Below are 16,165 nucleotides of genomic sequence, written 5' to 3' on the forward strand. Positions count from 1 at the left end.
CCAGCTAAGTGTTACAGCAGGCTTGCGCAAAATTCTTTCCTGCCTCTGCTGTGCGTTCCGTAAGCGAAGTCAGCCTCCAACCACAGGCCAATAAGCGGCACATTTAATTACAGCGTTCTGTTTCTGCACTACTGGTAATACAGCATGCTGAGGGGTAGGGGTAGGCCTAGAGGGCGTGGACGCGGGCAAGGACGCGGAGGCCCAAGTCAGGGTGTGGGCACAGGCTGAGCCAGTGCGGTGGCCAGGGGTAGAGGCAGGGCCAGTCCGAATAATCCACCAACTGTTTCCCAAAGCGCCCCCTCGCGCCATGCCACCCTGCAGAGGCCAAGGTGCTCTAAGGTGTGGCAGTTTTTCACAGAGACGCCTGACGACCGACGAACAGTGGTGTGCAACCTTTGTCGCGCCAAGATCAGCTGGGGAGCCACCACCACCAGCATGCGCAGGCATATGATGGCCAAGCACCCCACAAGGTGGGACGAAGGCCGTTCACCGCCTCCGGTTTGCACCACTGCCTCTCCCCCTGTGCCCCAACCTGCCACTGAGATCCAACCCCCCTCTGAGGACACAGGCACGAGTGCCTACCGGCCTGCACCCACACCCTCACCTCCGCTGTCCTCGACCCCATCCAGCAATGTCTCTCAGCGCAGCGTCCAGACGTCGCTAGCGCAACTGTTTGAGCGCAAGCGCAAGTACGCCGCCACGCACCCGCACGCTCAAGCGTTAAACGTGCACATAGCCAAATTGATCAGCCTGGAGATGCTGCCGTATAGGCTTGTGGAAACGGAGGCTTTCAAAAGCATGATTGCGGCAGCGGCGCTACTCGGTTCCCAGTTGCCACTACTTTTCCCGATGTGCCGTCCCAGCCCTGCACGACCACGTCTCCCGCAACATTGTACGCGCCCTCACCAACGCGGTTACTGCCAAGGTCCACTTAACAACGGACACGTGGACAAGCACAGGCGGGCAGGGCCACTATATCTCCCTGACGGCACATTGGGTGAATTTAGTGGAGGCTGGGACAGAGTCAGAGCCTGGGACCGCTCACGTCCTACCCACCCCCAGAATTGGTGTCGCGCGGCGTGGCAGCACAGCGGTGGGCAAGCGTCAGCAGGCCGTGCTGAAACTACTCAGCTTAGGAGAGAAGAAGCACACGGCCCACGAACTGCTGCAGGGTCTGACAGAGCAGACCGACCGCTGGCTTTCGCCGCTGAGCCTCCAACCGGGCATGGTTGTGTGTGACAACGGCCGTAACCTGGTGGCGGCTCTGCAGCTCGGCAGCCTCACGCACGTGCCATGCCTGGCCTATGTCTTTAATTTGGTGGTTCAGCGCTTTCTGAAAAGCTACCCACACTTGTCATACCTGCTCGGAAAGGTGCGCCGGGTCAGCGCACATTTCCGCAAGTCCAAGACGGACGCTGCCACCCTGCGGACCCTGCAACATCGGTTTAATCTGCCAGTGCACCGACTGCTGTGCGACGTGCCCACACGGTGGAACTCTACGCTCCACATGTTGGCCAGACTCTATGAGCAGCGTAGAGCTATAGTGGAATACCAACTCCAACATGGGCGGCGTAGTGGGAGTCAGCCTCCTCAATTCTTTACAGAAGAGTGGGCCTGGTTGGCAGACATCTGCCAGGTCCTTGGAAACTTTGAGGAGTCTACCCAGATGGTGAGCGGGGATGCTGCAATCATTAGCGTCACCATTCCTCTGCTATGCCTCTTGAGAAGTTCCCTGCAAAGCATAAAGGCAGATGCTTTGAGCTTGGAAACGGAGGCGGGGGAAGACAGTATGTCGCTGGATAGTCAGAGCACCCTCATGTCTATATCTCAGCGCGTTGAGGAGGAGGGGGAGGAGCATGAGGAGGGGGAAGAGACAGCTTGGCCCACTGCTGAGGGTACCCATGCTGCTTGCCTGTCATCCTTTCAGCGTGTATGGCCGGAGGAGGAAGAGGATCCTGAAAGTGATCTTCCTAGTGAGGACAGCCATGTGTTGCGTACAGGTACCCTGGCACACATGGCTGACTTCATGTTAGGATGCCTTTCTCGTGACCCTCGCGTTACACGCATTCTGGCCACTACAGATTACTGGGTGTACACACTGCTCGACCCACGGTATAAGGAGAACCTTTCCACTCTCATACCCGAAGAGGAAAGGGGTTCGAGAGTGATGCTATACCACAGGACCCTGGCGGACAAACTGATGGTAATATTCCCATCCGACAGCGCTAGTGGCAGAAGGTGCAGTTCCGAGGGCCAGGTAGTAGGGGAGGCGCAGAGATCAGGCAGCATGTACAGCGCAGGCAGGGGAACATTCTCCAAGGCCTTTGCCAGCTTTATGGCTCCCCAGCAAGACTGTGTCACCGCTCCCCAGTCAAGGCTGAGTTGGCGGGAGCACTGTAAAAGGATGGTGAGGGAGTACGTAGCCGATCACACGACCGTCCTCGGTGATGCCTCTGCCCCCTACAACTACTGGGTGTCGAAGCTGGACACGTGGCCTGAACTCACGCTGTATGCCCTGGAGGTGCTTTCTTGTCGTGCGGCTAGCGTCTTGTCAGAGAGGGTGTTTAGTGCGGCTGGGGGAATCATCACGGATAAGCGTACCCGCCTGTCAACCGACAGTGCCGACAGGCTTACACTCATCAAGATGAACAAAGCCTGGATTTCCCCAGACTTCTCTTCTCCACCAGCGGACAGCAGCGATACCTAAGCAATACGTAGGCTGCACCCGCGGATGGAAGCATTGTTCTCTATCACCATCAAAAACTTGGACCTTTTTGCTTCATCAATCTGTGTACTGTATTCATCCTCCTCCTCCTGCTCCTCCTCCTGAAACCTGACGTAATCACGCCGAATGGGCAATTTTTCTTAGGCCCACAAGGCTCAGTCATATAATTTTTGTAAACAATTTTTATACGTTTCAATGTTCATTAAAGCGTTGAAACTTTCACCTGAACCAATTTTTATTTTAACTGGGCTGCCTCCAGGCCTAGTTACCAATTAAGCCGCATTAACCAAAGCGATTAATGGGTTTCACCTGCCCTCTTGGTTGGGCATGGGCAATTTTTCTGAGGTACATTAGTACTGTTAGTACACCAATTTTTTGGGGCCCTCGCCTACAGTGTAATCCAATTAATTTTTTGCCCACCTGCATTAAAGCAGTGATGGGCAATGCAATGGGATATATTTATGTACTGCCGGTGGCTTCCTGGCACCCACCCATGCTGTGGGTCCACAGGGAGTTGTAACTGCATGTGTCCACTTCTAAAGAACCCCAGTCTGACTGGGGCATGCAGTGTGGGCCGAAGCCCACCTGCATTTAATCGGACGTTACCTCAGCTGTGATGGGCACTGCAATGGGATACATTTATGTACAGCCGGTGGGTTCCAGGGAGCCACCCATGCTGTGGGTGCACACGGAATTCCCATTGCGGAGTTGTACCTGCCTGTGACTATTTATAAAAAAACGCAGTCTGACTGGGGCATGCAGACACCTTGCCAGAATGAATAGTGTGTGGCACATAGGTTCCCCATTGCTATGCCGACGTGTGCAGCTCCTGATGGCGGTGGCACAGGATTATATTTCTCATTGCTTCTGTACAGCATTGTGGGCTATCGCCCTGCCCCTTTTAAAGAGGGTCGCTGCCTAGCCGTGCCAACCCTCTGCAGTGTGTGCCTGTGGTTCCTCCTCATGGCAGACGCACTTATAAATAGACATGAGGGTGGTGTGGCATGAGTGCAGCTGAAGGCTGCGCAAGGACACTTTGGTGTGCGCTGTGGACACTGGGTCGTGCGGGGGGGTTGGGCAGCATGTAACCCAGGAGAAGTGGCAGCGGAGTGTCATGCAGGCAGTGATTGTGCTTTGTTGGAGGTAGTGTGGTGCTTAGCTAAGGTATCCATTGCTAATGAGGGCTTTTCAGAAGTAAAAGTTGTTGGGGGGAGGGCCACTCTTGCCGCTATTGTGGCTTAATAGTGGGACCTGTGAACTTGAGATGCAGCCCAACATGTAGCCCCTCGCCTGCCCTATCCGTTGCTGTGTCGTTCCCATCACTTTCTTGAATTGCCCAGATTTTCACAAATGAAAACCTTAGCGAGCATCGGCGATATACAAAAATGCTCGGGTCGCCCATTGACTTCAATGGGGTTCGTTACTCGAAACGAACCCTCGAGCATCGCGATAATTTCGTCCCGAGTAACGAGCACCCGAGCATTTTGGTGCTCGCTCATCTCTAGTAGAGATGCACATGCTTGTCATCTGCTGCCCTCATTTCCAGACTGTGATCTCAAGATCAATGTGGTTCCAGCAGTTAGATCCTCAACAATCAGCAAGTTGTCCTCTCTCCTGTGGATAGAGGATCTAGTGGAAAACTTGCTGTGATGGGAATACCTCTTTAAAGGGAATCTCTCACCATGTTTTTGCAGTCCTCACTGAGAGCGCCATATGTTAGTGCCTGTAATGCTGATTACTGTGATATCTCTGCAGTATGTATCTATGCAGTAGTTTTGGAGAAACTTGCATTTTTTAGAGGCAGCCAGACACAGAAGTAGTCCTACATATTCATGAGCTGCATACTAGCCACATCCATGCTTCACTTCAGCCAATGATTGGCATCTCTCTCTCTTTCTCTATGATCAGTAATAGACAGACAGCAGTTAAAGGGGTTGTCCCGCGCCGAAACGTTTTTGTTTTTTTTTCCGTTCGGCGCGAGACAAACCCGATGCAGGGGTTAAAAAAGAAAACCGGATAGTGCTTACCTGAATCCCCGCGCTCCGGTGACTTCTTACTTACCTGGTGAAGATGGCCGCCGGGATCTTCACCCTCGGTGGACTGCAGGTCTTCTGTGCGGTCCATTGCCGATTCCAGCCTCCTGATTGGCTGGAATCGGCACGTGACGGGGCGGAGCTACGAGGAGCCGCTCTCCGGCACGAGCGGCCCCATTCAGAAAAGAAGAAGACCGGACTGCGCAAGCGCGTCTAATCAGGCGATTAGACGCTGAAAATTAGACGGCACCATGGAGACGAGGACGCTAGCAACGGAACAGGTAAGTGAATAACTTCTGTATGGCTCATAATTAATGCACAATGTACATTACAAAGTGCATTAATATGGCCATACAGAAGTGTATACCCCCCACTTGCTTTCGCGGGACAACCCCTTTAATCAGTGGCTAGAGTGCTGGGTGGGCAGGACTAGCCTGCAGCTCATGAATATCAAGGACTACTTTAAGTAGTCCTGTGCATGTGCAGCTACTGACAGAATGCTAATTTCTCTAAAACTACTGCACAGATTCACCCAGCAGACATATCAGTGTAATCAGTGTGACTGCCACTACTTGTACTGTCCACAGAGAGGTTTGCAAAAGACGGTTACAGAGTCTCTTTGACTCAATAGGAAAATAGAAAACAGATGCAGAACATTATGTATACAATTGTCCACCAACAGATACCATGTGAAATATACTAGATGCTTCTAGATGCATAAGTATATGTGCCCAGAGAAGCTGGACAATACTCACCTAATATATTGCAGTTTTCAAGATCTTCACGCTATCGCTGCCCCGCACAGTCTCCTTTAGTTCCAAGATGTCAGGAAAGTGAAACAATTTCTTTTTATATCAGGCTAAGTTTCATTTTCCAGACTTCTGCATTTCTTCCTGTTGCAGCCCGCTTTGTTACTTAGCAGGATCTTTATACCTCTAGGTGGCGCTAAAGTTGTTTTGTTTTATTACTTGAAATGAAAAATGAATAAAATTTCCACTTACTGGCAAACTAGCAAAATTTCCAGACGTAAAAGTACAAACTGCATTTATTAATCCAATTTACCTAAACATGCAGAGCATCAATAATGCCCGTTTATGAAAGCCATATTACACATATATTTAACTGTCTGTGTTGTGGATCTTACTCTTGGATCCTTGTGGTTCTACTGAACTCAACAGATTACCTCATGGTTTCAGCAATTTTATGCCTCCAACAGGGGCTTAAAGGGGTTGTCCCGCGCCGAAACGTTTTTTTTTTAAAATTCACTAGGCCCCCCGTTCGGCGTTAGACAAACCCAATGCATGTGTTAAAAAAAAAAAAAGTTTAGTACTTACCCGAATCCCCGCACTGCGGCGACTTCTTCCTTACCTTAGTAAGATGGCCGCCGGGATCTTCACCCACGATGCACCGCGGGTCTTCTCCCATGGTGCACCGTGGGCTCTGTGCGGTCCATTGCCGATTCCAGCTTCCTGATTGGCTGGAATCGGCACACGTGACGGGGCGGAGCTACGAGGACCAGCTCTCCGGCACGAGCGGCCCCATTCACCAGGGAGAAGACCGGACTGCGCAAGCGCGTCTAATCGGGCGATTAGACGCTGAAATTAGACGGATCCATGGCGACGGGGACGCTAGCAACGGAACAGGTAAGTGAATAACTTCTGTATGGCTCATAATTAATGCATGATGTACATTACAAAGTGCATTAATATGGCCATACAGAAGTGTATAACCCCACTTGCTTTCGCGGGACAACCCCTTTAACTATAGGGGATGCAGGGGATGAGGTTGCACCCACGCCCATGAACCTTAGGGGGCACATAAGGTCTTTCTTCTCCATATAGTGAGCCCAGTACTTTGAATACAGCTTTATAGTTGGGGGCCCTGGGTACTGGTGTATCTTGACGCCACCAGGAAGTCTTGGTGGAGTCAAGATTGACAGGGGGTGATGCCCCATGTACGTGATTGGCTGGACAGCGGGGTCGGCTACAGGTCCTGGCAGCCCACTAACAAAGAATGTGAAAAGCATACAGCGGCCCCCCATTGCAGCCGCGCAGGCCCATGAGTAAGTGCCTTCCCTGCCGGCGCTCAAGAAGGATGCACCCCCCCCATGTGTTGCTCCGCTAAGCGCTGAGCAGAATCGCCAGCAGGGAGGCCACAGCAGCGTGAGGCGCCATTACTGGGGGCGGGCAGCCGGCAGCAGGAAGCCGAGAGTGCCGGTGACAGTCACCGTGAGAGCTGGCGGATGCTGACAGCTGGAGCACAGCACGTATGTCACTTTCACCTCGGGCCTGGCAGCGGGGAGGCGAGAGCAGCGGCAGCAGACACTGTGAGAGCCGGCAGCCAATGACGGGTAGAGCACAGCACGGAATGTCAGGGTGCTAGGGTGCTGGCTAACAGCGTGGGAGCACTGGCTGGGGTAAGACTGAGGGAGCGCATGCAGGGAGGCAACAGTGGCGGGACTGTCACACACATGTTGGACCCAGCTGGCTAACAGCTCACGAGCAGTACAGAGGGAGCGCAAGCAGGGAGGAAATAGCGCTGTGACTGTAACAAACAGCCGGCTTAAGAGTACAGACAATAAATGAGAATTTTTAAAAACTATCTTAAATACTCACTGTGAGTGGTTTACAACTTATAGGAACAAAAGTGCTAGGAATAGGAGAAAAACAATGTGGCTCAATAAAAGATGTAAAAGGGGCAATAAACAGCAAAAAAGGAAGCATTTAATCTACTAAAACAAGAAGGCAGTTTAGAAGCACTAAAAAGCTTAAAGGAAAAAAAATAAATAATGTAAAAACCAAATAAAAGCAGCAAGGATGGAGAGAGACTCATTGCCAAAAAGAGTAAAACTAACCCTAAACTATTCTTCAACTATATAAATAGTAAAAAGATAAAACAGAAAGTATTGGCCATTGAGTAAGTAATGAGGGAAGACTTGTAGAGGGTAATGAGGAGAAAGCAAATCTGTTAAATAGGTTTTTTTGTTAATGTATTCCCTCAGGAAAATGAAATGTCAGGTGAAATTCAGAGTAATAAAGTAAACTCGCTATTAAATCTCACCAATCTAACCCAGGAAGAAATGTGGAACCACCCTAAAAAACTCAAATAGACCAAATGCCGGGTCCCGATGGCATACATCTTCAGGTTCTAGTTGAATTAAGTAATGTGATAGACAGACTGTTTCTTATATTTAAGGACTCTACAGTGACAGGGTCTGTTCAATTGGATTGGCGCATAGAAAATGTTTTGCCGATATTCAAAAAGGGGTCAAAAAGATAATCTGGTAACTCTAATTTCTACTGTGGGTAAAATATTTGAGAGGTTTCTAAGAGATGCTATCCTGGAGAACCTCAAGGAAAATGGCTGTATAACTCCATATCAGCATGGGTTTATGAGGGGACACCCCTGTCAAACCAGCCTGATCAGCTTCTAGGAGGAGGTAAGTTCTAGACTGGACTAGGGAGAGTCACTGGATCTTGTGTATCTGGATTTTTCCAAAGCGTTTGATACTGAGCCGCATAAAACGTTGGCATATAAAATGAGAATGCTTGGTCTGGGTAAGAATGTGTCTAAAAGGGTAAGTAACTGGCTCAGTGATAGAAAGCAGAGGGGGGTTATAAGTGGTGCATACTCTGATTCGGTCACTGTTACTAGTGGAGTACCAGACGGGTCAGTTTTAGGTCCTATTCTTTTTAATATATTTATTAATGACCAATAAAAGGACTGCACAGTAAAATATCAGTATTTGCAGTTGACACAAAACTATGTAAAAAAATTAACATAAGGGAGGAAAGAATGCAGTTGCAAGAGGATCTGGATAAGTGGGGGCAGAAAAGTGGCAAATGAGATTTAACACTGATAAATGTAAGGTCATGCACATGGGCAGCGGAAATACATACCAGTGGTGGACTAAGGTGACAATGTGCCTGGGGCTGTTCACACCATTTGGGCCCCATCACAAATACCACCCAAACCCCCAGATAAGATATTCTCTGATAAAACATTAAATAAGAAACCACAAAAATAACAATTTGGTGTGAATCTTCTTGGTTTGGCAGCAGATTTTCATTCTCAGCAAAGAGCACAGACTTGCCCCACCACATTCTTCAGCATAGACTCCAGAATCCTACCCAATGCTCATTAGACCCCAAATAAGAGAAAAAAATCTCCCACACAAACAGGCCTTACATACACCACTCAGTATTTATTGCCGGGCCGGGGATGCTGTACGAAGGAAAGCTGCAGCAGTGCACAGGATTTCCCTGCAAACTCACGCATTAGCTATTCGTCTTCACCAGAGTTGCAAGCAGCTGGTTTCCACAACAGACATACAGAAGTGTAACCTTCTCCCACTCTGCTCTTCGGTGTCTGTGCAAGAAACAACATGAAATAGTCACGTGTCAGGAAAGTCACGTGCCAATGTGACATCACCACCTGCCAGGAGATGACATATTCTAGCCGCTACAGGAAGGGATAGGTTGTGGGTGTAGGGGTGTAACAAAGTGTTTAACTGCTTGTTTTCAGTGCACCCATATGTTTAACAGTGTGGATTATAATATCGGTGATTGGAATGGCCGTGGGCCCTGCTGGAGTCTCGGCCCTGGGGCAGCCGCCCCATTACAATCTGCCACTAACCATTACATACTAATTAGGAAACCACTGGGTAACACTGACATAGAAAAGTACTTGGGGATTTTAGTTAACCGTAAACTTAACTGGAGCAACCAGTGTCAGGCAGCTGCTGCCAAGGCAAATAGGATCATGGGGGGCATCAGGAGAGGTCTAAGGGCACATGAGAAGAACATTGTTCTTCCTCTTAACAAGGCAGTGGTCAAACCACAAATGGAATATTGTGTATAGTTTTGGGTACTCAAGAAGGACATATCAGAGCTTGAGTGGGTACAAAGGTGAGCACTTAAAGTAGTAAATGGAATGGACATTTATACAATACCTAGATAGGTTATCAAAATTAGGTGTTAGGCAGCTGTATCCCCTAAGGCCCCTCTTTAAGGGACAGGTACTGTAAGGGTTGTGCTGGCTGGGATCTTTTGTATCACGTAGGTTTCTAGTAGCACAGCCCCACAAGTGTGGAATGATTAGGCTGGCAGGGTGTGGTGTTCTCCTGCTAGCCAATCAACACCAGTCTGTTTGCAGATAAATATCCGCCTTCTGCCTAGTTGGTTTGGTTTTCCTGCATGCTTGCTATATTCGATCTGTATCCTGTCTGCCTCTCTGGCTTGAGTCTGTTTCCTGACCTTCTTGCATATCTGTGTCTGTTCTTATGTTTATTTTCTGCTAATTTCATGTCAGTTTGCCCTCACTCTCTCCTGCATTTGTCTGTGTGCCAGTTCTGTCTGGTTCTGTGTCCTTCTCCTTCAGGAATAGTCCGGTACGAGGTTTCAGTGCGGGGCTGCCTTTATCGAGGCAATCGCCTTGCTTACAGGTAGGGTTCTGCCATTATCCCTGCAGCTTGGGGTCAGTTGTCTTGCTAGTGTAGGGACCCGCAAAACAACAAGGAGCCTTGTAGTGGCTTGTGAGCTTAAGTGACTTGGCCAATCCACAAACCAATACCTCAAGCTTTCATCGGACGCGGGCTGTCACTTTGTGGGGGGAGGGGGGTGCAGGAGTTGGGCGCGGGCTGTCACTTAGCAAGGAGGGGGGGCCCGGTAATCAGGCGCGGGCTGCAATTTTGCGGGGGGGGGGGGGGGGGAGGGGGGGTGCGGTAATCGGGCTGTCACTTAGCGGGGGGGTGCGGTAATTGGGTGCGGGCTGTCACTTTGCGGGGGGGAAAGGGTTGGGCGGTAATCGGGCGCAGGCTGTCACTTTGCGGGGTGGGGGGTGCAGGAGTCGGGCGCGGGCTGTCACTTTGCGGGGGGGAGATACACTTCTTGTGGGGTGGGTGTGCGGTCACATACACTTCTGGCGGGGGTGGGTGTGCGGTCACATACACTTCTGGCGGGGGTGGGTGTGCGGTCACATACACTTCTGGCGGGGGTGGGTGTGCGGTCACATACACTTCTGGCGGGGGTGGGTGTGCGGTCACATAGACTTCTGGCGGGGGTGGGTGTGCGGTCACATAGACTTCTGGCGGGGGTGGGTGTGCGGTCACATAGACTTCTGGCGGGGGTGGGTGTGCGGTCACATAGACTTCTGGCGGGGGTGGGTGTGCGGTCACATAGACTTCTGGCGGGGGTGGGTGTGCGGTCACATAGACTTCTGGCGGGGGTGGATGCAAGAGTGCACTTTGGGGGGGGGGGACTGTGGGAGGGCATTGTGGCAGGTGACACTGGAGGGGGGAACTGTGGTGGGGGCATTGTGGGGGGTGCACTGTGGAGGGGCATGTGTGTGGTGGGGGCACTGAGGGGGTGTACTGTGGAGGGCACTGTGGGGAGGTCATTGTGGGGGGTGCACTGTGTGTGGGCACTTTGGGGGTGCATTGTGTGTAGACACTGAAGGGGGGGGCGCACTGGAGGGGGGGTGGCTGTGGGGGGGCAGAATGGAGGGGGCACTGTGAGGTGGGGCATGTGTGTGGGCACTGGAGGGGGCACGGTGTGTGGGCACTGTGAGGGGGGGGGGGCATGTGTGTGTCATGCTTGGTGCTACTTTCACTTTCTACTATTGAAAGTGCTGCTAGAGATCACAATCACTTACTGCTGTGACAGCTGTTAGCAGGAGATTCCTTAATCTCCCCAGCATGTACCCTCGTCACTGGACACACTGGGACACTGCTGTCTCAGTGTCCAGTGATGAGGGGACATGCCGGGGAGATGAAAGAATCTCCTGCTAACAGCTGTCACAGCAGTAAGCAGGAGATCGCACTGCTCTGTCATTGCTTTGAATGGAGCCGCTGGCTGCCGGCTCCATTCAAAGCAGTGAAGCGTGCATGACGCCGGTCCTCCAGTCATGTGACCGGCATCATCGGGAGCGCGCACGCTGAGGAGAGAGAGGCAGCAGTGCATGATGGGAACTACCCAGCGGCGCCATCTTTAAAAAGTTCTTCAGGCAAGCTTTCTATAAGGGGAAGAAAAGGAATAAAAAGGTGAGGAAAATATCGTTTTTTATGGGAAAGGCTTTTGTGTGTGATGCTTCTACTCTACAGGGCATTCATGGGGGGGGAAAAATTAGTTTGGGCGGCGGGACAACCCCTTTAAGGTTATTTAGTTTAGAAAATATATGGCTGAGGGGCGATCTAATAACTATTAGAGATGAGCGAACGTACTCGGAAAAGCACTACTCGCTCGAGTAATTTGCTTTATCCGAGTATCGCTGTGCTCGTCCCTGAAGATTCGGGTGCCGGCACGGAGCGGGGAGCTGCAGGGGAGAGCGGGGAGGAACGGAGGGGAGATCTTTCTCTCCCTCTCTCCCGCCCGCTCTCCCCTGCTCCCCGCTGCGACTCACCTGTCAGCCGCAGCGGCACCCGAATCTTCAGGGACGAGCACAGCGATACTCGGATAAAGCAAATTACTCGAGCGAGTAGTGCTTTTCCGAGTACGCTCGCTCATCTCTAATAACTATGTATAGATATATCAGGGGTCAATACAGAGATCTCTCCCATCCAGGGTCAGTTTTAGACAATGTATGGCTCTGGATAAAATTAAAAGTGGGGCCCCAAATTCTAAAGTAATGAGTTCTTCCAAAAACTTTAGGCCCCCAACTACTCATAGGAATGTACTGAGCATGTCTGTGGAGGATGACTTGACCCCTGGGGCTGAGGTTGTTGTCCTGTCTGGGTACTGTTGTGCTACTTCCTGATGCTGAACAATGGCTGTAAAGACTCAGTCTGGAATTTTCTGCTACATCACTGAGTCTCTAAAAAAAAAAATCTTATGGGGTTTTCCAGGGAAAAAAAATATAGTTCTAGAAGCTGATGCAGAGATCAAGTGCTGTTCATTGTTCACGTGATCACCGCAGCCAATCACAGTCTTCTGCAGTTGTGTGCTGTTCATTTCATCATTACCACTGGTACACTGCAGAAGAATCCAGGACCAGGGCGGCTGTGATGGATTATAAAGTGGGAGGGCATTTAAGAGGTATCTATTTTTTTTAAATTTTACACAATTCCCTACCCATAATAATTTTTTTCTTTAGGAAAACTCAATGCCGGGGGTTTCCCATGGCTTAAAATTGCTTCACAGCCACTCTGTCCTTCCTGGTTGCTGCTGACCAGGACATATGACCTTCTATAGCCAGTGATTGGCTGCAGCAGTCACATGTCCTGGACTAGCAAATAGGAAGGACAGAGTGGCTGTGAAGCAATGTTAAGCATTATGTCAAAGGCCTTAGGTAGTTAGTGGACCTTGACATATGATTATGTTAAGGTGAGTGCGCGTGTGCTGCCTCCATGCCCAGGTGATCACCGGCAGGAAGATGGTTATAATTGCACGAGCACACTTCTGCCACAACTACCTGAACTGTAGAAAACACTGGTCCTGGCAGGCAGCCCTCTCAGTGCCACAATCAAGCCTGATTGTAGAACTTTACAAGGGGTAAGGGACCCACTTGTAGGCATGATCCCAAGCCCTAGAGACTCCAATACTGGACATTTAACCCTTTAAAATTCTGTGGTCAATATGAACTATAGCACCTAAGTTGTTTTACAGAGAGATGGAGATCCCTCTGTAAGCACATTGCACCTCAGTTATGTGATGGCGGGATTCTGTTGCATTACCATAGCAGTTAGGGGTTTAAAAATGACTCCCAGGTTTGCCACGTACACCAACACACAGAGTAATATTGCAATACAGAAGTATTTCAATATATTATGGAAGTGACCAAAGTATTGCACTTTCAAGTCCCATATGGGACTAAAGAAAAAACATTTAAAAAGTTCAATAAAGTTTTAAGAAAGTTAAAAAAAAATCCCCCAAAACACTTTTTCCCCTCACAAAGTCATCTTGTATCATGGCAAAGTATACATAATTGATATTGCAGCTTCTGTAATAAAATGTATGTTACTTATTGTGCCTAGGGAACGTCATAGAAAAAGACAAAAAAAGATGCCAGAATTTGTGCTCTTTGTTCACCTCTTCTTGAAAAAATGAATAAAATGAATTCTATGTATGTACTGTATGTATTTCCACATTCCACAGAATAAAGGTAATATGTCATTTATGCCGCGCAGTGAAAGCTATAAAAAAGAATCTCAAGAACAGTGGCAGAATTGCTGTTTTTATTCTCCATTGCCCCTCCCAAATGTGAATAAGTTATTCAATACAAGATAAGTACCCCAAAATGCTGGCACTAAAACATACAGTTTACCCCAACACCGAACCCGTTGCTTTGAATGTGTGGGCTGTAAAACTTGTAAATTAAGACTGCAAAATCAGAACATGTTGCAGGTCCTCAGTCAAATGAAGTATGAACAAAGCGCTCCTCTGGAACATCACATCATTTCTTTGAGGTTCATCATGGAGATGTCAGCAGCTTAGAGGTCACTGGCGATGAAAGAGGGTGCTCCTTAAATGAGAAGTCATCTGGATTCTAAATTTGGAGATTTGGGCACATAATGATTCAAATCTTCGAACACATCTTATGTATCTGTATTAATTATTATTTGGAATGCCATTTTAAAGCTTCGTTCAAATACCATTCAAAAGTCTGTGTGGGAGTTCCATCTTAAGGCTCCACGGATGGCCGAAGAAAACAGCGTCCAGACAGAAATCTGGATAGCTCCATAGGCTTCTATTAGTCAGAGACCAGAGCAGCCTACAGAGCCACCAAGGGTTCAGTCTGGACACCATATTTGGCCATATGTGTATATAGGTACATTGTGCAGCCCAGAAAAAGTAGAGATCGTTTTCTAATAGATCATTTGTTAATACAAGTCTAAGGTGCAGTTGATCCAAGTAATTAAGACTTCTTTTGGGATGTTGAGAATCTCAGATGTTTTGTGGAATGACATCTCAGAAAAGTCAATTTCTGTACAGCAAAACTGTACATCAAGGATTAAATTCCTTCACGTTCATCTTCTGCATGATTTATGAGTTATCTAAGCACAATCCATCTTTTCCTCAAACTCTTTAAGAAAAGTCAGCAGATCACTTGTACTGTGCAGAGACAGAGAGTCGGAGATTTGCAGGTTGACCTCACTGCTGCGTAGCGACGAGGCTCCGGTGTTGTAACTCAGCTCATGAAGCATTTGCATTGAGATTGGTGTGATCTGAAATAATAAGGACATATTCTAGTAAAGCGGTTTGGTGAGGTAAAGGAGTTGACCAAGTTAATTTTTTTATATTGTTTTGGGGCCCCGTGCCGCGTCATCTGACAGGTGATGTCACCAGGTCTTATGACCTGTTGATGTCTCAAAAAAATGTCATGTAGGCGTTCTAATGTAGAAGTCCCCAGTAGGTTTAAGGGACATCACTGAGGACGTCCCTGTTGGGACTCCTACTGGCTGCAGCAGTCACGACCACTGCAGACTGAGTAAACAGAAGACCAAAGGGGCAGTGGGGGAGCATCACAGCAGGAGAGTATTGTTTTGTTTTTCAATATATGACTTCACCCCCGCTGCCACCAAAGTTTTGTAACTCAAAAAAACCCTTTAACCCCTTTGTGATGGCAACACGCCTATTTACTGAACTCACCAATAGGCTAATAGACTAAAAAAGATAGAACATGCTGTATCTTTCTGTGTATTTGTGCATTAAAGTCCCCCATAAAAGACAATGGGGGTGCACAAATGCGCATGCAATATGCAGGGAGATACATAAAACACCCTTGGAAAAAAACAAACCATCAACTAATTATCCATTTCAATAGATGCACTTGTTTGCCACGCACACATGAACATGTCCTGACGGCAGAAAAAGTACAGTAAAGTATTCCGATATGCATGCAAGAATGCCTTGTTCATAGTGCAAAAACTTTAACGGATAACTGTGCATTGTGGGTCAATCACATCAAATTTAAGGAATGATGTGACTATCAGACCAGTAAATTATAACAGATTTGTTGATTGCACAGGTGGTAAACTCACCTGCACCATAATGAACTTCTTCTTCCATGATCTTTCATCCGGCCACAATTCCCCCAAACAAATCCAGATGGAATACTGAGGAGACTCCTTCCTCTTTTCTTCTATGAACTCAATCAGCTCTGAAAAGAGGAAGAAAATTATTGTAGCAAATCTAATCTAGTAGAACAAAAAAACAACCAGGTCTACCAATTTAATAGGTCAATGTTTTACAATACTGTAATTATATATATATATATATATATATATATATATATATATATATATATATATATATATATATATATATATATATAAACTGAGTGCACCATACCACATGCAAGTAAGAAATACTTTATCTCCTTAACACATAAGAACCATTTAGATCTACCCATTATCGTTGAAAAATCAGTTTAACGACTAAACGTGTGTGATAATCGTTATGTTTAAACGGCA

At 48.3% G+C, this 16,165-nt stretch overlaps 2 protein-coding genes across 8 annotated transcripts in view; both read right to left on the bottom strand.

Moving 5' to 3' along the window:
• Positions 1 to 9,166, bottom strand: part of LOC136632381 (interferon regulatory factor 3-like) — a 29,354-nt gene extending 20,188 nt beyond the window's left edge. For 3 of the 6 annotated variants that reach the window (XM_066607207.1, XM_066607206.1, XM_066607203.1), the window contains exon 1: positions 9,033 to 9,166. The gene's annotated coding sequence lies outside the window, so the exon portion shown is untranslated. Of the gene's footprint in view, positions 1 to 5,513; positions 5,662 to 7,373; positions 7,391 to 9,032 lie in introns of those variants that run through there. The other 3 variants (XM_066607205.1, XM_066607204.1, XM_066607208.1) reach the window with 3 other exon arrangements.
• Positions 9,167 to 13,905: 4,739 nt separating this feature from the next.
• Positions 13,906 to 16,165, bottom strand: part of LOC136632382 (interferon regulatory factor 3-like) — a 35,654-nt gene continuing 33,394 nt past the window's right edge. For both annotated transcript variants that reach the window (XM_066607210.1, XM_066607209.1), the window contains 2 exons: positions 15,734 to 15,852; positions 13,906 to 14,917 (listed from right to left, as the gene is read on the bottom strand). In XM_066607210.1, the coding sequence (XP_066463307.1) occupies positions 14,747 to 14,917; positions 15,734 to 15,852 (290 nt within the window). In that variant the 3' untranslated portion in view covers positions 13,906 to 14,746. The remainder of the gene's footprint in view (positions 14,918 to 15,733; positions 15,853 to 16,165) is intronic.

Source organism: Eleutherodactylus coqui, chromosome 6 (assembly GCF_035609145.1).
Source record: "Eleutherodactylus coqui strain aEleCoq1 chromosome 6, aEleCoq1.hap1, whole genome shotgun sequence".
NCBI classification, from domain to species: Eukaryota; Metazoa; Chordata; class Amphibia; order Anura; family Eleutherodactylidae; genus Eleutherodactylus; species Eleutherodactylus coqui.